Genomic DNA, 25,803 nt, shown 5'->3' with positions numbered 1-25,803 from the left:
CCCTGCCGTGCAGACCAACAGCAGCAGGTCAAGGACAAAGCATGACTGTACACGATGTGTCCTCCCTCCCAGTCCAGGAACGCTCCCTGAAACTTACTGCTCCCCAAGAGCAGCATTCTGGCTGGGGCCAGGGTTAGGCAGTGATCCCCCCTTCCCGCCCTCCAACCCCCTTCCCGTCAGCATGTCCCAGTCCTGGTTCCCTTTAGGTGACACTGGGTGGGGCTGACAGTGCTTGGATGCTACATCACAGCCACGCCTCCTTTACCCAAACGCGCCCACTGCCGGGCCGTCCTGGCTGAGTGCCCTGTACCTTTACGTTTGACCTGGTTCAAGCCCGGGCACGTGCGGTCACAAGGGCAGGAGCTTTGCTCATTTGGTTCACTGCTACACCCTCAGGGTCTGGAACAGTGTCTGGCCCATAGGTGGTGTCAATAAACATGTGTTCCGCAAGACAATAAAATTCTGTCATGAAGGCGGTCTTAAAGAAGACGGAGTTCAAATCCTTCCAGAACTCCCGCACTCCCAAGGCTCTCAGACATGGGCCAATTATTACACGGAAGGATTCAGTGGCTTCGGTGCCATCACGGGTGGCAACCCTGAAGCTTGTGGCTGGGTCACTTGAGATGTATCGAGGCTGCGTTGTGCGTAGTTAGAATTTAGATCTCCGACCCCAACAGGCCTGCAAAGCACAAGGCTTGTGAATCTGAACGGGAGACAAAGACCACAGAGCATACGGGCAGACGGACTTGTAGTGTTTTCACTATAAGCTGCTGTAAGAGACCCCCTCAGACGGCGGCCTAGACCACAGGGATGGACTCCCCACGGCTGGAGAGTCCAAGATCCAGGAGCTGGCACATCCCAGGGCGGAGAGAATCTGCTTCCTGGTTCAGGGACGGCAATTTCTCGCTGTGTCCTCACATGGCGGGGAGGGGCCCTCCGGGGTCCCCTTTATGAGGACATTAATCCCATTGTGGGGGCACCACCCTCACGACCCCCTCCCCTCCCAGAGGCCTCACCTCTTGACATCATCACCCTGGGGTTCAGTTTCAACACAGGCATTTGGGGAGGACACAACCAGTCCTTAACAGAAGTTGTGGTTCCCACCTCAGCGTGGAGTAAATCACGGCAGGCGCAAGGAAGTGTCCACACAGTTCCTTCTCCACCCAGCTTCCCCACCGCCCCCCCCCCCCCCAATGCCCGGAGACACCACCTTGAGTGTTACTCGTACTTTGTGGGACCAGCGGCGGAGGCTCTGAGAGCCCTGAGCTCCCTCTAGAGGCCGGTGGCTGCCACTGCCACCCCGGGTGGCCAGCGGCACAGGAGGACCCGCCACACACGGGGGTTCGGAGATGACCAGGCTTCCACCCTACCCCTTCCCGACACAGACTCGCTCTGGGCACACGCATAGTGCAAACCCCTGCAAAACGCAGCGTCGAGGGCGGCACAGGCAGGAAGACCTCAGTGTCGGTTCGTTCGGGACTGCCTTCTGATTCGTCCTTGGTGCTAGGCAGCAGATAACCCTGTGGCCCTCCAGAATTACCTCCCCCTCCTTGTCTCTGTCTTTCCAGAACCCCCGTCCTGGGTGCGGAGCCATGCTCTTGCAGCAGGCTGACAGCAGGTGTGTGCTCACGCACGCTCCCTCTCCCTCCCTCTCTCTCTGTCTATTTTCCAGTCAGGCTGCTCCGTTTCCTCAGCCTTTTATGTTGATGCCTCTTTCTGGAAGATGAGGACCTGCCATCATCCATCAGGGATTTTATTCTTCATCATGAAAAACCATAGCCCAGAGGCCAGCTTCTATTTGGTAGATAGAGTCGGGAGATCAGCCTTAACTCCCAATCTTATAAACCTCTTATAATAAAATCCCCTCAGATGTAAATGCGCTGTCTCAATAATTAGATAAATATGCCCGACCACTGGTTACCAGCCTAGTGACGGATCTAATTATATTATTTTCTGTGACTGCACTGGTCTGACAATCCCTCATCAAATATCTGTCTCTGCTACTTCTCGCCAGCTTTACACATAGCTGTCGATGTAAAAATACTTATAAAAGTAACTGCTCAAACATGAACATTTCAAGACAGGAGCTCATTAAACAAAGAAATGGTACGAGCTGTGTTGTGGGCTAGATTAGAACTTTAAGTGATATTTTCTGCAAGCAAGGAAGGTACGGGGCTTTAAATATTATTATTCACATTTAATCACGCACCAAATGCTCCTGCCTAATTGCTAAATGTTTTCTCTTGTGCTTAAATTCCATGCCACAGATTATTAAAAATTGACTTTACAATATTTATTTTACTTATCTTCTCAAGCCAGACTGGGCTTAGCCCATAGATTTTGTGAATTATTAATTTTTAAAGGCAATTTGTGCTACATTTTACACTTGGATGATATCCAGAGAGACACTGATTTCTAATCCAAAACTTGCAGAATGGAATCACTTTGATTCATCTTTAAAGACTCTTAAAGCACAAACCCAGATTCAGAAGAGCTAATGAATCCCTCCAACGTAATGTGAAAAGCTAACAAGCACTTAGTTAACACTTAGATCCGTGTGATAAAAGGGAACCCAGGATCTTCAGCAGATTATCTGAGCACTAACCCTGGGCAGTATAACTCACTCGGTTATATAACAAGAGCTGTGTAGACGGACATGAGGGACAAACCCCTATGCCACCAGCAGCATCCCTCCGTCACCCTTCATGCACCTGCAGCCTTCGGGACTCACCGTCTGCAGAAGCCGGACCCTCCACGGGGGCTCCTGGTTTCCCTTGAACTCACCCGCTCTGCTGAGAGGCGAGATAAACCCCTTGCATTGATTTCCCCTTGATTTTCTCCTAAGTGTATTGTCATGAGGCTCCGCTTTCCCGCGCTGAGTTCTAAATTAGAATTGTGTATTAAATGGACAGGAGATCTGTACACACCTGAGATGCGGTGTCACCTGACGTTTCTGTGTGTGTATAAACCCCTGCTTCTGTCTTATTTTCTTAAAGCCAACTTCGTCTACGTGCCCATTAACTCATTATTTGCTCGAGATGCTGTGTTCGAGGTGAATCTTTCTCTTCCCTAGGCTCTGCAGCTGCACTTATCAAAAAGCCACGCGTCACACGTAACTGGTTCATGGTGTGTAGCACATTCAATAGAAAAGGGGAATTTCCTAGAAAATTCGCAAAAACTGAGGAGTGGATCTTCCTCCCCCAGAGGGTCCAAACAGTACTAGAAAATAAAACGACCGAAATAATGCATCGTTTGACAATGCTGGCATCCCGCTGGGTTTTTCAGTGTTTCTGGAAACTCGATATGTTTATACACAGACATTTATCCATATATTTTTATATAAACCTATTTATTTGGAGGGCTCGATACAGTTACGGAATTTGGAATGCCGTTGCACTTTGTAAAAACCATTCCATCCACATTGTTCAACCTACAACCAGCTGGGCACTGGGGAGGACACAGTTCGGACCCGTGGGCCACTCGACAGCTGCTCTTGCAGCCCTGGACTGACATTCTCGAGTCTACGCGGAGCACGATGCAGAACTAACGCTCTCAAAACGGTAGACGCCTCAGAGAGTTGCTGTGGAGCGCAGACAATTTCCCTTCTTTCCACGTGGTCTCAGTTGTTTTGTTGACATCTCGATGAGGTGACCATTGGTAGCACATCTCCCTAGCACCTCAGGCATCATGGGAAGACTCTTGAGAGTATCTGCCCTTCATCACTTTAGGGACAATAAGATAACGGTGCGAACACGTAGCCGAGTGCCTGGAAATCTCACAACAAAGGCAGAGTCTTCCCAGTCCTAGTCCACACCGCACTTCCCCGTCCACACACTTCCTCACCCCAGCCTGGACATCACAGCCCCACCCTCTCCCTCGACACCACCCTCCAGGCCTGGTTGGGTGGCTGACCATAAGGAGGCAGGACCGCCAGGCAGCCAGAAAGAGAAGGGCGGCTCCCAGCAGGACTGTCCTAGTAAACACCGCATGGCCAGTGGGCTCAGGCCTCTGGGGCTGGTGCTAAATAAAGAGGGGACACGGGCGAGCAGAGGGACACCCATAGGATGTGGCCCCCATAGAACGGGCCCATACTTGCCGGCTGGCGCTCGCCCCTCTGGGCCTGCCCGCCCCACCCCGCCTCCGGCGCTCTGGAAAACTCGGGCCCGTGGAGTAAGTCAGTGAAATGGTGGCCGTCCGCCCTGCAAACACGGCCACGTGCACACGCCCGCTGGGCCCTAACGATTTCACCTCCAGCTGCTCTCAGTGTGACGCTCGGTAGCTCACATGTGCAGTAAGTGGTTCCAGGGCCTTCTGCTCGGCAAACACTATCTTACGTGCAAACGTGTGTATATCAACTTATCTCTGCGTGTACACGCACGTGTCCATGCCTGTGTGTGTGTTCTGTGTGCACATAGGAACGCATGTGTGTCCCGCGGGCCGCCGTGTCTCAGAACTTGCAGCGGGAAAACGAGATCTGCCCGAACGACAGTCGGTATTAGACCTTCCCAGACGGCTAGTCCCACCTGCTCTCGACAGCTCGCGAGTTCAGCCCTATCGCTCCTGCCTGTTTTGGAGAGCAGGGATGGGGGGCCAGGGCCAGTCGCTGTGTAGGGTGTGACCACCCATGTGACAAGTGACGGTTGTGACCACCCATGTGACAAGTGACAGAACCGGGACTTCCATCCGGGTCCTCGTCACCACAATAGCCTGCACCAGCCACCATAATATGAGCTCCAACAACGTTCACAGGAGAGGTGCCACTGCTTTACTTTGATCAGGAAGGCTGCCTGGAAGAGGTGGCATTTGGGAAAGACATGACTCTTCACCAAACTGACAATTACTTTCTTTTGACCCTTTGGTCAACTGAATCAAGCAAATAACCTCCTAATTGAGTTTTATCCTTACTAGAAACTATAGTATTACCTTTAATTTAAACCATGTTTTAACATATATTTATTTTTTGAGTGAGAGAGACAGACAGAGCACAAGCAGGGGAGGGGCAGAGAGAGAGGGACACGCAGAATCCGAAGGAGGCTCCAGGCTCCCAGCTGTCAGCACAGAGCCCAATGTGGAGCTCGAACCCACGAACCGTGAGATCACGACCTGATCCAAAGTTGGATGCTTAACCAACTGAGCCACCCAGGAGCCCCTATTACTTTTAATTTTAAATAAACAGCTAATCCATTATATTAAAGCAGTTAGCTGATATGCACAAAGCCAACTTGATGAAGTGGAGAAATCCAATCATACTATCATTTTCTGACACATAAGCAAGCACACCAAAAAAACAGTGACTGACTTCTCACCTGGCAGGTCTCCACATTCCCAGATACAGTCCACAACTGTGACAAGGTACAAGGGTCTATCCACCTGTCAATCCTCCACCAGCAACCCATCCATGGCCCCACCTACCCGCCGTCACTCAACTGCAGGACAGGTGGTTGCAGGCAGGAGACGAGCACTCGACGGCCTAGTTCTGCACTGACCCTGACATCTGTCTGTGAAGGAAGGGACGGGCCACCGCCCGCTTGGTTATTTTGGGGGGTCTGGATTGAGGCCGCGCGCACCCCCACCAGGACACTGACTCCTCACAGGCCCCGTGAACACCCTGCAGGAGGGCAGGACAGCGCCAGCCGGGACTTCAGTGGTTCAACCGGAAGGCCAGGCCTCGGCCTTGGGGACTTGGGCTCGGTGGCTCCCCTGCTCCTTCCCAGCCCCAAGGACGGCTCCGTCCTTCCGTGCTGGCAGGGCTACAGGAGCCGGGCTGGTCCCTCAGCCGCACATGGCCTCCTCACAAATAGCTGTGAACTCCGCCTAGATGTCCAGAAGTGGCTCTCCTTCTGGGGGCACCTGCAGAGGACAGAGGGATGGGGCAGGTGCAGAGGGCGAGAGGCCTTCCCGCCAGGTTGGTGCAAGTGGGTCGGGGGTGCGCCGGCCCCTGGCGGGGCTCAGGGCCGGTAAGCGTAGTTAGTGGGCTGTGAAAGTGCTGGTGTCAAACAACACGTTTAATTTAAGGTGAGGTTGTAATCCCGAGGGCTCTGCGGTGCCCACAGCAGCAAGGAGGATGGGCCGGCGGGATCGCCCAGGGCGGCCTCTCCGCAGGGCGTGGGCTCCCTCCCTATTCTGCACGGCTCCCCACAGCCTCCCACCACACTTCCCGAATCCTCTGTTCACGGGACCACGCCCGGGGCGGCTCCCACTGAAGCTCAGACACACCGGCGACACCAGCCGCGGTGCTGGCAGCCGGTACCCGTCCAGGCGCGTTGGCTCTGCGTCTGGCAGCCCGGAAACACCGGACGTGGCCCTTCATTCCCAGCAGCCATGTCAACTGTCCGAGAGTTTCTCCAGAGTTTGGAAGACACCTCAGTCCACAGGGGAAGCCACGGGGGAAGTCGAAGCCATGTTTACTTACAGGAAGGCACAGAGTGCGTGCAGGGGGGCTGAATCTCCTCCTTGCAGATACAGAAGAAAGGGGTTCTGTCGGGAGATGGCCGCCGTCAATTCCGATCGCCCTCTGCTGTCCTCACCTGAGCTGCCGAGGGCGCGTCCGCTGTCTGCTCCCTTCCACGTCCGTGTGGCTGTGCTCAAACCTGCGGGTCTGAGTGAAGGCTGGTCGGGCCGCGGTGTCCTGAGGGCAACATGTGTCCACCAGCTCTGTGTCCCAGCCACGGAAGGAGGGCTGACACGTCAAAGGCAGGGATACTCGCTGGGCGATCGGCCTGAGACCCGGCCGGCGCCCAGCTCTGGGCCACACCCGTCTGTTCATCCAGATGAAAGCCTGTGCCCATATCAGGGCAGGCCATTTTGAAAAGAACAATTATCATCGTCGTCTGTGAGCAGGAGGGTGAACGCTCTGGCTTCTCAGAGGCGGCAGCCTGCTGTGGGTGCACGGCGGCGCATCTCCCCAGATTCTCTGACTCGCGGCAGCCTGGCCACAGATGTCCATGCTGTTCCGCGCAGGCCTGCGTGCCAGCCAGCCTGAACGTGAGCCGATGCGCACTTCCTCCGTGCCTCGGTTTCCTTCCTGGTAACAGCTATCTCAAGACCGTCATGGGCGCTAGTTGAGGAAATGCATGAACACTGATGCTTTCTTTCCACTGTGTCCCTGACACAGTCCATACACAGCAAACACTCGCTGTTGTTGACGCGAGCCTGTCACAGGGACCGAGTGTGTGAAGATCGTGCAGTGTGCATCCTGACATGGGCTCCCCCCTGCCCTCCTCAGCTCCGACGGTGCCCAGGGCACCCCCGGGCTCTGAGCAGGAGGGGTGTGAGCGCTCCCTGAGGGACGCAGGGGACAGGGTGCAGGCTCAGCACCCCCTACTCGGCCCCAACGCCAGGAGTCTTACCTATGAAGCTTCTGAGACCCGAGATTTAATTTAGACAAAAAGAGAGGAACATTGTGCTGTTTACACAAGCCCCACATTCTTAAACCGTTTACAGTAAAAGAAGCAATACAAAGTAAGCCCGGTACTTCCCGAGAGACGAGAAAGATCCAGAAAGATGGCCCTAACATCTCTCGTTCCAGCTTTCATTTCAAGGACTTCAGAACAACCACTCATCGCTTTGCCTTTGGGGTCTCGGGTCCACGGATTTCAGTGAAGCGATGCAAGGCGGTCTCGACCCCAGAGCCGCGACCCCGCGATCCACAGTAACGCCTGGGAGGTGCCTGCGCTACTGCCCCCCGAGCCCTGCCCTGTGCGCACCTGACGCACGGATCGTGAGTTATGGCAGGATGGTTTTCACTAAACGCACGGGCATCGGGGCCGGACTCAGTGCTCCCCATGTGCCCCCACACGGCGCTCTCCGCGGCCCGGTCCGCTCTGACCCGGCGGGCACTGGGGACACCGTGGAACGCCAGCGGAGCGGTGACAGCCAGCAAATGAGCGGCTCCATTTTGCAGAGCTCCTGGCCAGCCAGACACTCGAGGGCAGGCTGACAGCTCCCCGCCCGGGGACCCAGACGCACGGCCCCCATTATCGCTGCTGACGCGCGTCACAGCCAGGCAGGGCCTCTGAGACACATTGAGAAGCGTGCTCCCAGAAGCTTGACAGGCCCCCAGGAAGTCTCTGCAGCCGTGCTCTCTGCACACGAGCCCTTCGAACACAGCCCCTCCGTGCGGCGGCCCTCTGCACGGCCGAGCCTCAAAGGCGGTTCTTGGAAACACTTTCCTCAGTTCAAAGAAAGGATTTGCCTCCCATTCTCCCCTTTGGGGCGACAAACCTTATGTTTTAATTAAACAAGAGATAGGGGGGCGCCTGGGTGGCACAGTCGGTTAAGCGTCCGACTTCAGCCAGGTCACGATCTCGCAGTCCGTGAGTTCGAGCCCCGCGTCGGGCTCTGGGCTGATGGCTCAGAGCCTGGAGCCTGTTTCCGATTCTGTGTCTCCCTCTCTCTCTGCCCCTCCCCTGTTCATGCTCTGTCTCTCTCTGTCCCAAAAATAAATAAACGTTGAAAAACAAGAGATAGGGCACTCAGGAACTTGTCATCAAGAGACACCGACAGGGCATGAGCCCTTTGGCTAAAAGTACTCCTCCTCCCAGACCAGCTGGGCTTCCAAGCTTTGGAGAAGAGGACAGTGCCCTGGTTCTCTGAGCCCCGAGCATGACCGCACCCCTACTCGTGACAGCGGGGGTAAAACACTGCTCCCCGTGAGCACTGAGTCGGCAACCCCACAAGCATTCCCAGTGACACAGGTGTGAGCCAGCGCACAAGGGGCCGCGTGAGCCGGGCCCAAGGCCACCTCTGTGACAGACAGTGTGACAGCGGCTCTGATGAGGGTGTGTGTGGGACTCTCGCAATTCTGTGCTCTGGGTTCTCAGACCAGCTTCCCGTGTCAGCAGTCCCAGCCTGTTCACTCCGGCAGGCACGGTCTGCAGGTGAACGTGGGGCGGCAGCAGCAAAAAGTCCTATTAAAACAAAATCACTGGGCACCTGGGTGACTCTTGGGATAAGCATCCAACTCTTGATTTCAGCTCAGGTCAGGATCTCATTGTTCGTGGGTTCAAGCCCCGAGTCAGGCTCTGTGCTGACAGCAAGGAGCCTGCTGGGGATTCTCTCCCTCTCTCTCCCCCACGCTCTCTGTCTCTCTCCCTCTCTCTCTCTCTCAAAATAAGTAAATAAACTTTGAAAGAGAAGACGAAACACCCAAAAATCACACTTTCAAGGATAGTAGCCATGCCCCACAATTATTCCCCCTGCCCCAGGTCTGGGGTTCCCACGTCATCAGAACAGGCGGGGGGTGGCGGCCCAGACAAGGTCCTTCTCTCACACGGGGACAGAGAAGCCGATACTGTGCCGTGACACCAGTGGTGATATGGACACTTTGCTCAATGGTCAGATGTGCTGGACGCAAAGGTGGTACAATAATTTTTCGGGTGTGTGTGGGTACTTACCCTTGGGGCAGAATCTGCAGTGCAAGGTGCTAAGGGAGATACGTTCTGAGCTTACACAGGCCGGCATGTGAGTCCCGGGTGCAGAGGAAGGACATTATCCTGTTCTCTGCTGACCCCCAGTGCAAGGACAGTGCTTACACATAGTAGGCTTTTCACAAATACTCCCCGAGTGACTGCTGATGAGCGAACCACTCAAAAATCAGAACTTAGATACACCCCTGACGAGGCCAGACCTCTGCACGCGTGCACGGACTTTTGCGTCAGACACAGAGTCAGGCAGCCTCCCTCACCCCCAGCCTGTATCCCAGAGATCCACAGCTGACTGGAGATTTTCCACCACACCACGTCGGAAATGCCCACAGGGCTGTGCCCGAGACATCAGGCGAGGCCTTCCAGAGCCCCATCTGCAGCATTTCTCCAGTCACATCTCGTGGAACAGAAGTTCCATGAGATGCTCCTGAAAAACACGCTCCAAGGTCATGAGAAGTGCTGTTTGCCCACTCCGTTGTGAAGATTTTCAAGTCACATTAGCAGACTGTGCGTTATAAGCCCCCAGAAGCCCTTCAGTAGAGAGATGTGCTCAGTTTCATAGAACTCGGTATTCCTCAAGTGTATTTGCTCATGCAAATGCTTCTTGGCCATGACAAACCCATCTGAGTACTTTAATTCAGCCTGGTCTTACCAACACAGCTGAGCGGCGGGGGCCATGCGAGCCACATACCCAGCTGTGTGGTCACCCCACCGCCCTGCACCTGACTTTCCTACCAGAGAACAGGAAAGCCGAGAGGGCCACACTGCACCCCACAGCACCCCTGACAGACCAGGGATGATGCAGTGAGGGGCCACGTGTGGTACTGAAGTCTGTCTGGATGGGAAGTAAAACCAAGCCCTGTGTCGCTGCCGTGTAGCCGGCACCATAGCGCCTCCCACAGCCCCGCCCGTTCGAGCCAAGGCCCCAACGCTCCACGGGGCACGGTGTGACTTGTCCCTGCTTTTCACACCTCTGTGTGGCTCACCATGCCACACTGGGAAGTCCACCCACAGCCGGCCCCCACGCCTGCTTCCCCCCAACCCTCGTAGGTGCTTCGCATCCCGGGGTCTCTTCCCGCCTGTGACTGGGAGAGCGGGGTCAGCTGAGCAGGCCGGGGAGACGCAGAAGCCCTGGGAAGGCACGGGATCCTAGCAAAATGTAACACTGGTTTTAACATTAGCATCGGCAAACACGGGTGTCTGTTGTCACGCTTGGTGCCCTGACGAGGTGTTCTTGGAACCCTCTGATTATTCCCTTCTTACCAGAGCCCCCAAGTGGAGAAGATTCTGGTCCAAGCAGCAGCAACTCAAAATCCTCCCTCACCCCCATCTTTAAGGGCCGGCCCGGCCACAGTGCCGCCGCGCCCAAACACTCCCCGCTCAGAGCGCTCAGCCATTTAGCCGGTCTGACCCCAAACACACAAAAACGCACTCTCAGGCAAATTAAAAACATCCATTTGCCACTTCTTATTACCGAACCATGTGGAATGCAAAAGAGGAGCATAAAAAACGAGGCTCTCAGTAACGGGGAAGGCTTGCATTTTATCCCCGGCTCTGGAGCAGCGGTACGGAGCGAATACATAACACTGTGTGAGTCTCACCCAGACAGAGGCGCACAGGGCTGGTAATAACTCAAGGTATTTTATCACTGTGTGTCCTCAGGCTAGGCATCAGATGGGAAAAACACTCCTGAAACAAAATTAAATAGTTTTAGATCTAATTTTACCAGGCTCAACTAGGTTGCAGATTGATTTTCATGGAATCTAACAGAGAACAACACACACGCTGCCCGTCTCATAGAAAACCCATCCACCACACCACTTTCTACTCGCCTCGCGCTTCAGCACAAGTCATCAGAAGCTCGTACTTCACAAGGCAGCGCGCCTCGCCCTGCGAACGCCTTCCCCTCCAACGGAGCCCGATGCAGGCACGGCCTCCCAGGCGGTCTCCTCAAGTGCCCGCTCACGCGGACACGAGATCCGCTCGCTCCCCCTGGCAGGAAGGGCAGCACCCAGAGCCCGCGTCTAGCCGTCCTCTGTTCGGCCTCCTCATCTCTGCCCGCCACGCACCGCCCTCGCTCTTCCAGAATCTTCTCCTCTTCCCTGAACAGCTAAGCACTGGCTCCTCTTCCTCCATGTGCATCAGGGCCAACCAGAACCAGACGGGAAAGCGTGGCGGCTCCAGCCCCTCCCGGGACAGGCCGCGTGGGGCCTGGTCCCGTGGACTGCCTGCACGGGCCCCTGCCAGGCCACCCTGACCCGCACACCCTGGTGACAGCACCCACCTACTCCGTCTCTAAGGGTCACTTACGGTCCTGATCTGGGACGTGGGTACACCTTCCCCGGTTGGCCGTGCCCCGGCTTTCTCGGTGACGGCGTGTGTGGGCTGATGCACCTCCCAGCAGGACCACAGAGCCCCTGAACACGTGGGGGTGGGGCTTAAGAGTACCCGCGTGGCACAACTGAGCGTTAGTGAGCGACAAGGGGGTGAAGAGGCCGAGACGTCAGCAGCAGGGCTGGATGAGCCTGAACACCGACTGGAGTTCAGTCAGCAAGGAGGGAAATGGTGCCGTGTAAGGAAAACAGTGGCCGGGGAGAGGACATCGCTGATGTGTGACCAGCACCTGCCCATCCTGTGCAATGGGCTGGTCTGCAAACTGCAGGGTCTTATCGTGAAAGCAGGTACACCGTCTACCCATGTGACTCCGCGTCTAGTCGGGACAGAGGGCCAACTAAACAGGCGTGACAAATAGCACTGAAGATGTGATACAGTCTGCACAGAAAATAGAGCCAGAGGGGTGCCCAGGTGGCTCAGTCAGTGAAGTGTCCCGCTCTTGGTTTCAGCTCAGGTTGTGATCTCACGGTTCGTGAGTTTGAGCCCCACATCAGGCTGTGCGCTGACAGCTTGGAGCCTGCTTGGGGTTCTCTGTCTCACTTTCTCTCAAAACAAATAAATACGCTTAGAAAAAGGAAAGGAAAGGAAAGGAAAGAAAGTTCTAGACTGTTCTAGACTGTTCCAGGGGTGTCCTAGGCTTTGGAGCATAGCATGTTCTCCATGACCCTTTGTTGACTGAGCAAATGGAGTCAATGAATGCCAGTCTGGGTCTGAGGAGCCTAGACTTTTCAGGACAGCACTTGCCTCGGGCCCCCACCATGTGTGAGCATCATAGGTGACCAGTCATCAGAACAGCAGAGGACTACTTGGGTACCATGGGTTCAGGTCAGCCTTGGGCGTGCTGCACGAACAGACGAGCTATTAGCTTGGAAATAATAAATATCATTTACATACATCAGCCACGAGCTCCCTTCTAAAGGGAGATAATTAAATTTAGACTTGCAAATTCAGATACCAACACTTTGACCTGCTCTCTAAACAACTGCTTATGTAATCAGTGTTCTATTCTCAGTTATTAGAATATCTCACTCATATAAGAGATGAGAAATTAGCCAAATTTCAAACAGCATTGAAGACATTACTGTTGTTGACAGTGGGACTTAACAAAGTCAGCGGAGGACAGGGGGCCCTGCCAGGAGCTTCCGTGATGTCTCATTTCTTGCTCTCGAATGAACTCGCTTCAGCACTTTAAATAATAAAAATAATGTAAGAAAACAAAATAAAAACAACGCTATATCTAGTTGACTTGAGGAATGCAGGAATCACCAAGCATCTCCTGACAGCCTAGTAAGATCAAGAAATTGCTTGCGTCCTAGATTGTTCTGACTTCACCATCGTGTTTGAACCAGTCACTGCTGACCTGTATTGGGTACGTGTCCCTTGTCAGGATGTGTGTGTTACCCGTACATCTCACTTAAATCTGACCCACACCCCTGACGTAGGGGGTGACTGCATTTCAGAGATGAGGGAATGGAGACCTGGGGAGGCCAGGCCACGGGGCCAATCCCCCAGCTGGTAGTGGGCTGGGACCCAGACACCCTGAGCAGGCAGCCTGCACACCCAAGGGGCTAGTGGTCCAGCTGGTGAGACAAACACACAGAGGGAAGGCAGACACGTGGGGACAGCCCGGCATGAGGTGTGGGCAGTGAACACTGGAGGGAATCCTGTCACAGGAAAGACCGTAAGGACGGGGCGGTGACTGGGATGGGCAGCGACCTCGCCACTCTCTCCTCCAACAACCACCAGAACCCCCATGACAAACGAGGCACAGTCAGGTCCTTCAAAGAGCGCCACGCACGTGAGAGACATCTAGGGTCTCACGGTCACTCATGGCGGCATAGAGTCCAGCCTCTGTGTCAAACTTCACCTTCAGGGCGGCATCATCCGCTGCCCTGCGGGCCTCTGAGGAGGGGCTCAGAGAGGACTATTCGTCTTGAAGAATGAAAGTCCTTCCTTCCATGAGCGCCGTCCCCTTGGAAGCCCTGTGTGGTCATCTCTGCAAACTGTCACTGCCCTGGGGGGCCCTGACCTGCACACCTTGGAGGTACCACCAGCTCACATGCTCGGGAAACGGAGCCCTGGGGGCTGGTGGCTCCTCTCCTGCCCACCATGCACCTGACACTCTCACCTCCCCCGCCCCTGCCACACGCCAGACGTTCAGACCAGCAGAGACCGAGAGGCTCTGTGCTCCCTCCTCCCCGCCGGACCCTGCAGGACCCCATCAGGAGTGTGGCTCAGGCAACCGTTGGAAGGACGAACCGATGGGGGATCAGCGCCGAAACCCGGGAAGGGCGCGGGCGGGCTGAGAGCAGGGGTGCGGATGCGACAGCGGCCAGGGGCACACTGGGAAAGCAGGGCGCCAGGTCACCACGTGAGGAAGCAGGTGAGTCCCGTGACTCGGGCTTCCCTTTGGAGCCCCAGGCGGAAGGGATCGAGCGCGGGGCAATGAACACCGGGAATGCTGGATTTGACTGGAGAAGCTCACAGCGTCTGGAGCAGACGGACTCTGACGCGTCTACAGCAATCCGGCACAGTGCCCGCCGGAAGTGGGAAACGTGGCCAGCGCGTCACAAGGGAGTCGGGCGGGCTGGAGGAGGAGAACGCCTTCGGGCCACCCGCCTGGAAATGAGAGCTCCGTCTGAGCGCGGGACGCCCGCTGCCGCCCACGCGAACCACGACCCCTGTCGGCGAGCACGAGTTGCTGATAGTCACGCTGGGCAGACGGGGACCACCTGGGACCGCCTGGGACCGCAGCAGAAACCCTCAGGGATGCCGCTCCGAGCCCAGAACCCCCGCTCAGGTGGGAGAGCACGCGTGGAGGGACGGCGGGGACGCTGGCCGTCACACGCGGCCTCGAACAGCATGCTGGCAAGGGCACGCTTGGCCCGCACAAGCTCCCTGACCTGGACGCGGCTGACTTCCAGGCGGGGAAGGGAGAAGAGGCCACAGGTTCGGTCACCCGGGCTCTGCTGCGCCGTGGGCGTGTATATAAAGTAGTCATGCCACAGGGGCGCTAGTGCCACATTAGAGTCCTGAGAGAGGAAACCAGCAGAGTAACAGAGATTACAAGGCATCGGCTCCCTCATCACGGAGCGTGCAGAGCCCCACCCCCCACCACCGTCTGTCACCTGCAAGCTGGAGACGCAGGAAGATGATATGCGGCTGGAAGGTCCGTGACCCAGGGGAGCTGGTGCTACAGGTTCCGAGACCCCAGTCCACACGTGAAGGCCCATGAACCAAGAGTTGGAAGAGTGAGAATCCCCCTCCCTTCTCCACCTTTCTGTCTGTGCAAGTCCTCAACTGATTGGGTGAGGCCCACCTCAGCCGGAGTTCTCTGCTCGACTCAGTCCTCCGATTCGAATTCTGGTCTCGACCAGAAACCCCCTCACAGATGCATCAGAATCATGTGTGGCCACATATCCAGGCGCCCAGGGCCCATTCAAGGTAACACATACAATTAACCAACACAAATGTGCCACTCATGGTGTTTCTGTAGAGTCGTGGTTATCACCCGACAGATGTGCCGTTCGGTGCTCAGGGAATCCAGTGACCTTGAGTCAGAGACGGACGCTGGTGAGGCTTTCACTCACTCACAGAAGCAACGGTTGAGGGTTGAAGCCTCTAGAGCAGGAAGGGCGCGAGGTGAGAACGGGTGAAGGATGGTCTGGGCCAGAGGAAACGAATACAGGAGGTCTTTTCATAAAAAACGGAAGAATAGAATGTAAAACTGAAAAGTAAAAGCATTTTGGTTTAGCATGTCTCCAAAGAAACCAGGATGCGAAGGAAGGAAGTCCAAGGAGCTGTAAGGAACCAACAACACCGAGGGACTTTGGGGGCGGCGTGTCTCTAGGGGCAAGAAATCCAGACGGTGTGGGATTGCACCCACGGCTCCCTCACTACAGCCCCCGGGTGCCTATCAGGTCTGTGGGGTTACTTGCATTGGTGAGAATTTCCAGCCTCAAGATAATTCTCTCCTAGAATTCCTGGCCGGGATCCCAGTCCAGCCGTGTCTTGTAGACCCTCTCGTATACTCGCTGCTCCTCAGAGCCAGTCGGGTCACCATCTGCTGATGGAGTGGGAGGGGCTCAGATGAACTGTGACCTTGATGGAATGGGGGGGGGGGGGCTCTGATGAACTTTGACCTCGCTGGTTGCAACAGAAAGAAAACCTTCTGGGAGAAGTGCAGTCTGAAACGGCCTCAGAGTCCCAGCTGAACCGTGGCTTTGCCCCCCGCCCACCGAGACCCATTACTGGCGCGGACCTTCTGCCACAAACGGGGATGGCAGTGAGGACCGCGTCCAGGCTGGACGGCCGTTAGGTCTGAAACCTCTTGTCGTCCTGCACAGACTGCTGTCCTGGCCGGAAGGACGGGGAGCCTCTAGTGGAGGCACCACACTGATTCGGAGAACGATGTCACGGCCGCCTGCAGGCAGAGCCTGGAATGGAGTCAGCGTCTAGACTGCAAGCCAGATAATTGGGAGGCTCGAGTCAAAGTGAAGTGTGAACCCACACCTTTACGTGTGCGCATTTAAAACTTAACTAGAGTCACCTTCTCGTCCATCAATCAGTTGTCAGACCATCTGTCTTTGCCTGCTCTCCGCTCACCGCAATCTGGTGCCAGCGTGTTTGTCTTCCACGGCTTACAAAAATACGCCGGGTGGTGGAATGCAGCTCACGTCACACCCGAAGTGTCTGCACGGCCCCGAGACTGTCGTAGGGCCGTGATCGAGGCCTGATCAGGATCCCCCCTCCCCCTCCCGGGATATGTCCCGCGTCGGTGCTGTCACCGTCACCCAGGGAGCCTGTCTCGGGAGGCATCCGTGCGGGACCTCGAGGGCGGGGCTCGAGCTCCAGGAGCCACAGTCACGCTTTCACAGGTGCAGGCGGGGTGCTGGGGCTCAGGCGCCCTTCACTTAGGGCTTGCTGCCTGAGAAATCTGGGGGCTTCGCGAAGGAAGATGGGGGTCATGTGTCCCCCGACGTCCTTGGAGTCCCAGGGGGAGGGAAGCGCTCCCGCTCCCCCGTCGCCCATTCCCCGCGCACACCCGGCACCCACACAGAGCCCTCCTGGGAAAGCGCTGGGGCCCAGGCAGGGTCCACTGGCTCACTGGAAGTTGCAACTCCGTGCTATAAACACAGAAGGACTATCATGCTCTGCCCCCCAATCCCTCAGCAAATCCCAGGCAGAGCCTCAACTCCATGCTCATTTCCCACCGGAGAGACCCATCCTGTCCCGACTGAAGTTCACCATCTCAGAACCCATTCTGAGCCCATCCAGGGGAGGGGAGGGAAGGAACCTCTGTCGAAATGGCCACCGTGTCCTCAGCGGTGACCCTCCCAGGGGACCAGTGTCCCTCAGTGGTGGCTCTCCCAGGGACCACCGTGTCCTCAGCAGTGACCCTCCCAGGGGACCAGTGTCCCTCAGTGGTGGCTCTCCCACATGAAGTCTCATGTGTGCTGCCCTCTGATCCCCTGTGGCCCTCAATACAGAATCAAGGCCCCAAGCCCATGGTAACAGGGAGCCACCCAGACACAGCTGCCAAGCTTCAGAGGCTGAACTGAGAGCCTGGGTGCACTGACTCAGAGCCTTTGCACACGCCGCTCCTTCTGGGTGGGGTGGTCTTCCCTCCCTAAAGTGCGCAGTCCCATTCTCACCCTTCCAGCACCCTTCCAGCAGTATCTCGGTTCTGGAACAGACCTCCCAGTTCAATAAATGGGAAACTTACTATTATCCATTAGGTCTCAGCTAAGCAGTCACCTCCTGAAGGATGCCTCCCCTGATGTTCTAGATCCCCCTGGCCAGGTGAGGTCCCTGACATTCTAGATCCCCACCCCCGGCTAGGCAAAGTCCCTGATGTTCTAGACCACCCCCCCCCCAGCCAGATGAGGTCCCTGATGTTCTAGATTCCCCTCCCCCCCAGCCAGGCGAGGTCCCTGACGTTCTAGATCCCCCCTGGCCAGGCGAGGTCCCTGATGTTCTAGATCCCCCCCCCCAGCCAGGTGAGGTCCCTGACATTCTAGATGCCCCCTGGCCAGGCGAGGTCCCTGAGGTTCTAGATTCCCCTGGCCAGGCGAGGTCTCTTTGCATGATTCCTTCTTGGCGTCGGAGTTTGAAATTTCATGGATTAGGTGTGCAACTATTTGCATTCAACAAATATTTGTTGAGTGAAGGTATTAGCCCAGGTTGTAACAAAGGACCACAGACCAGGCAGCTATACAGCAGACGTTCACTGTCCCACATGCTGAAGGCAGGGAGTGTGAGATCCGGGCGTGGGCAGGACTGGTTTATCCGAGGCCTCTCTCCTGGGTGTGTAGATGCCGTTCCTTCCCCATGTCCCCACCTGGTCATCCCTCTGTGTGTGTCTGTGATTGGATTGGGGCCACCCTAGTGACTTCGTTTCACCTCCAGCCCCTCTTTGAGGACCCTGTCTCTGAACACAGTCACACCCTGAGTCCCTGGAGTCAGGGCTCCAACGTGGATTTGGGGGAAAGTCATAGTTCAGCCCACACAGCAAACAAGTGACTTACTCCATGCTGGCCGCCTGCTTACTGGACCCGTTCAAGACCACTCACGACTGCTGCCTATTGGGAAATTCCAAAAGGGGTCTTCATCTTCTTGTGACAATCAGACCTCCTTGTGTGCCACAAAACCCCATGCAGACCCAGGATCTCCTTTGTGTTAATGTTGCCTGACCTCCCTTGTGTCGTTCATAGAACAGCAGCTTGAGGGGCGCCTGGGTGGCGCAGTCGGTTAAGCGTCCGACTTCAGCCAGGTCACGATCTCGCAGTCCGTGAGTTCGAGCCCCGCGTCGGGCTCTGGGCTGATGGCTCAGAGCCTGGAGCCTGTTTCCGATTCTGTGTCTCCCTCTCTCTCTGCCCCTCCCCCGTTCATGCTCTGTCTCTCTCTGTCCCAAAAATAAATAAACGTTGAAAAAAAAAAAAAAAAAAAAAAAAAGAACAGCAGCTTGAAAACAGTGTTTTAAAATACATGTTCCTGAAACTCTGAGAAAAATCCTTTGCCTTTCCCCCAAGACGTTACTCCTTTTCTCCTGCCCGCATAGAGGTTAATTATTTTTTTGCTTCCCAGGGTAACCCACCTGTTCAAACTGATTTGTGTTTGTGTTTAGAAAGAAGGAACATCCATTAAAGACGTACCTGTGTCTGATCACAATATATGGCTAGGAAGGAAAGTGGGTCAGGCTTCAGGGAAGCCATCTGTCAGAATGCATTTTGGCAAAAAGAAACCCTAAGAAAGGGACTTTGGAGGGGCTGAGGTTTGTAGCCCAGAGGCACCAACAGAGTTCTGTGGCTTCCAACTGTCACCTTCTTGTCCAGGGACACGACCGTCTGAGAGAGCTGAGCTGTGCTAGACGTGGGCATAAGTGTGGCCGACAAAGCAGAGATGTGTTGTTCAAAACCTCACTTTAAATTGTTGAAATGAGGGAGGAACCAAAGTGCTCAACTTAAGGAACTTTTAAAAATAACCTAAACTATGACATATTTAGTGCTTTTAAGGAGGCAGAGCAGAAGATCGAATGCTTAGATATTTTAGCAATTACGGTTGAGTAAAAGTTCCAGCAAACACATTATATCACATGAACATACTCTCCAGGTAACTGACATGTGCTCAAGCACCAGAGGACTTTCTAAAATTTTCCTCTTACCGGGGCGCCTGGTGGCTCAGTCCGTTAAGCGTTTGACCCTTGATTTCAGCTCAGGTCAGGATCCCAGGGTCGTGGGATTGAGCACACAGCCTGCTTGGGATTCTCTCTCTCTCTGTCTCCCGTGCTCACAATCTCTCTAAAATAAAAAAAAAATTAAAAAATTCATCTCACTTAGTAAAATTGCTTCATACATCATTTATAAACAAAACAGCTTGTGAAGGCAATCACCACACTTATGAACCAGGTTCCACAGCCCCTCCTGCCGCCCTCATGAGTAAGCAGTGTCTTAAGTCACAGGCGTGGCAGGCGTGCTCCAGTTCTCTGTGCACCACCCCCATCCCCACCAGTTCCCCTGGTTTCCAGGCATGCGCGGTCTTGACGGGAGTCTGAGGGTGTCTCCAAGGGGCTCCACCTTTCAGGCGGTGACTCTTCCTATAACCACCGCCGAGCCTTCTAAGATATTTGAGCTTCCAACTCCATGAAATAAGCAAAAACAAACCCGAGAACCCAGTGCCCCTGGGGGGCCACGACTGCGCACGCTCACTCTTCCAGGCCGCCACCTGACTTCTTTCCCCAGAGAGTGGTCAGCCTGTTTGGGAACTGCATAGAAATGAAAGTACTTCCCACCTGCTCTTATGTGCCCAGATTTTTATTTTCTTACTATAATGTTTTAGAGTTTCATCCATAGTCCCTCAGGCGTTGTTGTTGCTGATAGTTACCCCTCATGTAAATGTAACACAATTCACTTATCCATTCTTCTGCTGATGTGCATGCGGGATGTTTCTAATTTTGAGCTGTAATGAATGAAATGTCTCTAAACATTCTTGCACAAATCTTTTTTTTTTTTAACACATGTGTTTCATTTATCTCAGGTAAATATTTAGAAGCATAACAGGTGTATACGTAACGGCCAAAACGTCTTCCAAAGTGTCCCAGGGACAGAGTGGTGCGTCCTGGCCCCCGTGTCTTTGCCTAGACTGAGCTACGGTCCTAAGTCTCAGCTGTTCCACTGCTGTGCCCTGACACACTACACCTTTATGGTTTTAATTTGCATTTCCTCCTGTGTGCAGTGATGTTAAGCACTTTTGCGTGGGCTTACTGGCTTCTGATATTCTCCTCTGTCAAGTTTCTGTTCAAGTGTTTTGCCCACTTCTTAAACTTTGGACTTTTTTCCCTTTATTATCCAGTCGAAAGGGTTCTTATACTCTGGATACAAATCAGTTGTCTTGATTATATGTCTGTTACCCTAACGTACGACCTGCTTTTTGTTTTCTTAACAGTATATTTCAGTGCTGAAATTTTTAATTTTGATGAAAACTAATTTGTTTTTTTCTTCTATGATTAGTGCTTTTCTGTGTCCTAAGAAATCCGCACACATGAGGACCATGACAGTGATCTGTATTTTCTTCCACAAGTTTTAGAGTTATAGCTTTCACATTTAGGTTTATGGCCCATTAGGTGACAATCTCCATGTATGGTATGAGGCACAGCTCAGAATTCATTTTTCCCAACCTGGTGTACAGTTTTTTCAGCTGTTTGTTGATAAGACTTTCTTTCACTCCATCGTATTACTTTGAATTCTTTGTTGAAAATCAATTGATCTTATAGGTACGATTCTATTCCTGAATGCTCTGTGTTGTCCCCCTGGACTATTTATCTATCTTTACATCACTACCAAATTGTATTTGTTCTCTGTTATCAATATTCTCAGCGAACGTGATCTCGTTTGGTTCTAGCAAAGAGTTTCTGCCCTCTGAAAATGCTTCCCACGTGCTCCGAAAATACATGAAATCACATCACTTCCACGGGGCCAGAGGCCTTTATTTTGCAATGAGTAATAAGGTTTATAACGCGAATGTCCTGGATCATTTTGAGAAATGCATTAGAAATGGCATGCTGTGATATGACAAATGGCAACCGGGCCTTCCCGGAGAGGGAGTCTTGGCTGGAGAGCAGCCCCATGCACCATCCAGCATCACGGCCAGTGTAGGGTTGCTCTTTCGGCTCAGTTTCCGGCTGGGCCACATCAGATACTCTGGGTGCAGGGCCCAGCCACCCCTTCCAGATACTCTCCCTACAGGAAACACCTTCTTCTTCTTCTTCCCGACTTTACACGGGGGGTGGGGGCGGCAGAAGCGTGGGGAATTCTGGAGCCAGCCTCTCTCAGTGTACACAAAATGTCCGGAATCGGGTAAAATGAAAGCACAGCCTCCGTTTTCATCAGTAACCCATATGAGCCCGACCTCACGACTGTGGTGAACACAGACAGCAGACAGAGCCGGAAGTCTGAGTGCAGCTCAGACGGGGCCACGCCAACGGGAGGCTCAACTGACACAGTGGGTCAAGGAAACAGTCACAAAGAAAGGTGTTGACACCGAATCATTTTCATTGTGATTATTCTAAATAAAAACTAGAATTCCCGCCATGTGTCCTAATGACACGCTAAAGCGGCAGCCTTCCCACTTTCAGGGACAACTGATTCTCGCAGAAGCAACGATGTGGGATTCCCCGGCAGACAGGCCAGCAGCAGGTGCCCTGTTTTGTTCGGGTTGGCGAGTTTGGGCTGGGAACCTAAAACCCACTGCCGCAGAGGAGTCTATAGGATGTGAAAGAGGTGGGGTTACTACATAGAATACTGGATATCCAGTCAAATTTGAATGATCAAATTGTGGTAAAATATATATAACATAAAAGTTGACACATTAACAGTTTTTAAGCATATAGTTTGGTGGCATTAAATACATATATATTGTTATGCAACCATCACCATCATCCATCTCCGGAACCTCCTAATTTTCTCAGACTGAATCTCTGTCCCCACTAGACACTGACCCCCGCCAGCCCCAGCCCCTGGCGCCCACCATTGTACAGTCTCTGTGGCTTTGACTCCTCTAGGGACCTCAAATAAGTGGATCCCACAGTATTGGTCTTTCTGTGGCTGGTTTGTTTCACTCAGCATAATGGCCTCAAGGTTCATCCATGTGGTCACGTCTTGCAGAGTCGCCTCCCTTTTTAAGGATGAATAATGTTGCGCTGTGTGCATTCACTCCATTTTGTTGTCCACTCCTCTGTCAGGCGGACACGTGGCTGTTTCCACCGTTCAGCTGTTTTGAATAGTGCTGCTGGGAACACAGGGGCACAAATACCTCTCTGAGACCCTGCTTTCTATTCTCTTGGGTGCAGACCCACACGTGGGCTTGCTGGTTTCATGGCGGCTGCACCATTTCTCACTCCCACTCTTGGTGGTCAAGGCTCCGAGTCCTCCACATCCTCACCGACTCTTGTCACCTCCTAGCTGACTTTGGGATGGGAGCGATTCTGACGGGTGTGAGGTGGTGTCTCGTGGTTTTGATTTGTATTTCCCTGATGGCGACTGATGTGGAGCATCTTTCCACGTGTCGGCTGACCATCTGGATGTCTTCTTCGGAGAAATGTCTATTCAAGACCCCTGCCTTAAATCTGGATTTCAGATAAACTGAATAACGTTTGGGTATATGCACGCGGCACACAATACTGGACATTTATACACACTAAGTAAGTATCTGCTGCTTATCTGAAACTCAGTTTTGACTCGGGGTCTTGTGTTTTTATTTGATAAATCTGGCAACCCTAGAAAGCAAGAACTCTGAGGATCTGAAACGGTCTTTAAATATTTCACAATTTTGCTAAGGTGAACTCTGAAATGGTTTAGTGTATTTTTGTGGGTGTTTGGCTGGTAGCCTCCGCTCTATTAGAAAAATGTAATTTCATTTTGAGATGCTCCAGACTAAATCATTTGAGCTTCACACTCTTTGTGTAACATTATTGGGCGCCCTTAATGAAATTATAACTCAAGCAAAAGATTTCATTCCCTCATAGTAAATTAGCTTGGGCTGCGAGGGTCTGGGAGAGCCAGTGCCTCCCTGGCTTATTCTTCTCGTTCCGTAGAATGAAGAAGGAGCAGGCATTTTATATTTGAGTTATTTATTGTTCTCTCTGAGTGAACATTACATCGCCGCCCGTCCCCACTGGAAACAACAGCTGTTAACAGGCTCCTGAATGAATTTCAATGTGGAGTCCTCTGGCCTCTGGGAAGCTTGGGTAAAGAGAAAACGGGCTCAGAATTGAAAGAAAAAGAGCCTGTTGCCGGCCTGGGTCTGAACGCCTGAAGGCTAACTGCAGATAAAACCACCAGCTGAGGTTTTCGGGTGAAGTCGCAGTCAGAGCTGTGCCCAAAAGGGAGCCCCACACGCCAGCAGTCCCCCTTCCTGCGGACAGAAGCAGCAGGGGGCACTGAAAACCCTGCCCTCTGGTGCCAACCGATTCCTACGGAGTGTCCCCGTAGCAAAGTAGCTCAACCCCTGCGGGCCAGGTCCGGACACGAGGACTGCCCAGAACAGTGGGGAGGGGGCCCGGGAGAGGCGGGTGTCCACATGCAGACCCAGGGTGCACTCGCCTCTGCCCCCGAGGAGGCTTCCCTGTGGACAAGTGCCCAGCTCTGGAGGCTGGATGTAATCAGTGGAGTCTCTACAACACGGAGCTTTTCCTCCGGGCCCTTTAATACTCCGTCTGTAGTGCCTCCCCTCTGAACTCCTCCCACAATCCTGTCTTTCTTTTTAAGAGACTCATCGCTGAGGGGTGCCTGGGGGGCTCAGTCAGTTAAGCGTACGAATTTGGATCAGGTCATGATCCCGTGTTCCATGGGTTCGAGCCCCACATCGGGCTCTGCGCTGACAGCTCGGAGCCTGGAGCCTGCTTCGGATTCTGTGTCTCCCTCTCTCTCTGCCCCTCCCCCACTTGTGCTGTCTCCCAAAAATAAACATTAAAAAAATTTTTTTAATAAATACATAAATAAAATAAAAAGATTCGCAGCGCTGAGACTGTAGGAAAACACGTCCCGTCGGCCACGAGCAGCGTCCCCCCGGGCCAGCTGCCCACGCAGATGTCAAGAGCCCAAACATGGGATGATGCTGTCCCCACTGCCTGTCCTCCCGCCGGCTCCCCTCCAGGCTCTGCTGGGCGCCCATCTGCAGGATGGACATGGGGCCCCCATCCTGCACCCCTCCCTCCCTCACTCGCTGCCCCTGTTTGGCAGCTTGAAGGTCCATCCTTGCTCATGCACTTCCGGCCCACATGGCAAGTTCTCCATTGACGGGGAGGAAAGGTCTTGGCTTGAATTGCACGATTCTCGTTTAATTGTGGCATTTTTTTTTTCCTTTGGTACTTGCTTCACTGCCTCCCTGTGAAATGCCCTCGGCCCGAGCTCTGCCCCACCCAGCACCCCGGGAGCCCACGCAAGGTTGTCGCCCTGGAGACGATCGTTCGTGGAGTTTTGAGGGACAGGGAACAAGAGGAGGGGAGATGCCAAAAATGAGAAAAGAAGAAAGATGGAAATCATAAAGTCTAAAATTGAATGGAGAGAGGGGTTTGATGAAAACGCTGTCAGAAATTCAATAAAAGACTGAACCAGAATGAAGTGGCTGAAGCCAAAACGAGCCTTCAACGCCCCGTCCAAACCCTCAGTAATAAGAACTTGGGAGAGCACTGAGTTTTTCTGAAACTCAATGTCAAAAGTGCATTTCCTGTTCTTCTTTTCTTTCCAGACAAAGTAACCATGTTGTCAGCCTTCATCGCTCCCTTCAAGCACTTAAGCCCCGGGGCCACCAACACGGAGGATGAAGACAATCTAAGTAAGCGGTTTCCCTTCCCTGAAGAGTGGAGGGGGTCCCAGCCCCATGCGCTGAGGGGGTGTCCTCTACTGTCCCCGAATGAGAGACCCTTGGGGTGACGGGGGGGGGACTGTGTGGGTTTCCCAGAGCAGGAGGCTCCACTCCTGTCCCCACCTGGAGTCCCTTCCCCATCATGAATCCCATCCCCACCTGCAATCCTGTCCCCACCTGGGTGGTGGGAAAATATGAGCAGTGACTATATAATTGAGAACTCCAGCAACTGCAGGGAAAAAACGGTTCTCTTGGACCACCCCCGCCTCTCTTTCCTTTGTTTTTCCCTCCAAAAAGAAGAAAGGGAGGGAGGAAGGAAAGGAGGGAGGTAGCAAGAGAGAGGGGGAGGAAGGAAGGGAGAAAGAGGGGGAGAGAGGAGGGAGAGAGGGAGGTGAACACAGTTTGTATGATCATTCAACAAGGAAAGAGCTGGATGGTTGCCTGCCCGTTGGGACAATAGTTCTGGCTCATGGATGAAACCAGACACCAAAGCAGTGTGGTGTGGGGACCAAAAAGCTGGTTGGGGGGAGGGGATCTGAACAGTCCCCCTGCCGAGACCACTGAGGGCCCCCAAGGGAGGCAGGGCTGGTGTGCGTGTGCAGGCGCCCGGGCGTGCCTGGCA

General features: G+C 53.9%; 1 protein-coding gene across 2 annotated transcripts in view; it reads left to right on the top strand.

Annotated features, from left to right (window-relative positions):
• ADARB2 (adenosine deaminase RNA specific B2 (inactive)) overlaps positions 1-25,803 on the top strand; it is a 418,568-nt gene that overhangs the window by 255,326 nt on the left and 137,439 nt on the right. Inside the window, exon 2 of one of the 2 annotated variants that reach the window (XM_045466043.1) lies at positions 25,065-25,151. The exons of the other annotated variant lie outside the window; for it this stretch is intronic. Within the exon in view, the coding sequence (XP_045321999.1) occupies positions 25,065-25,151 (87 nt within the window). The remainder of the gene's footprint in view (positions 1-25,064; positions 25,152-25,803) is intronic. 2 annotated transcript variants of the gene reach the window in all.

Source organism: Leopardus geoffroyi, chromosome B4, assembly GCF_018350155.1.
Source record: "Leopardus geoffroyi isolate Oge1 chromosome B4, O.geoffroyi_Oge1_pat1.0, whole genome shotgun sequence".
Classification (NCBI taxonomy): Eukaryota; Metazoa; Chordata; class Mammalia; order Carnivora; family Felidae; genus Leopardus; species Leopardus geoffroyi.
This window is presented reverse-complemented; position numbering and strand designations above follow the sequence as displayed.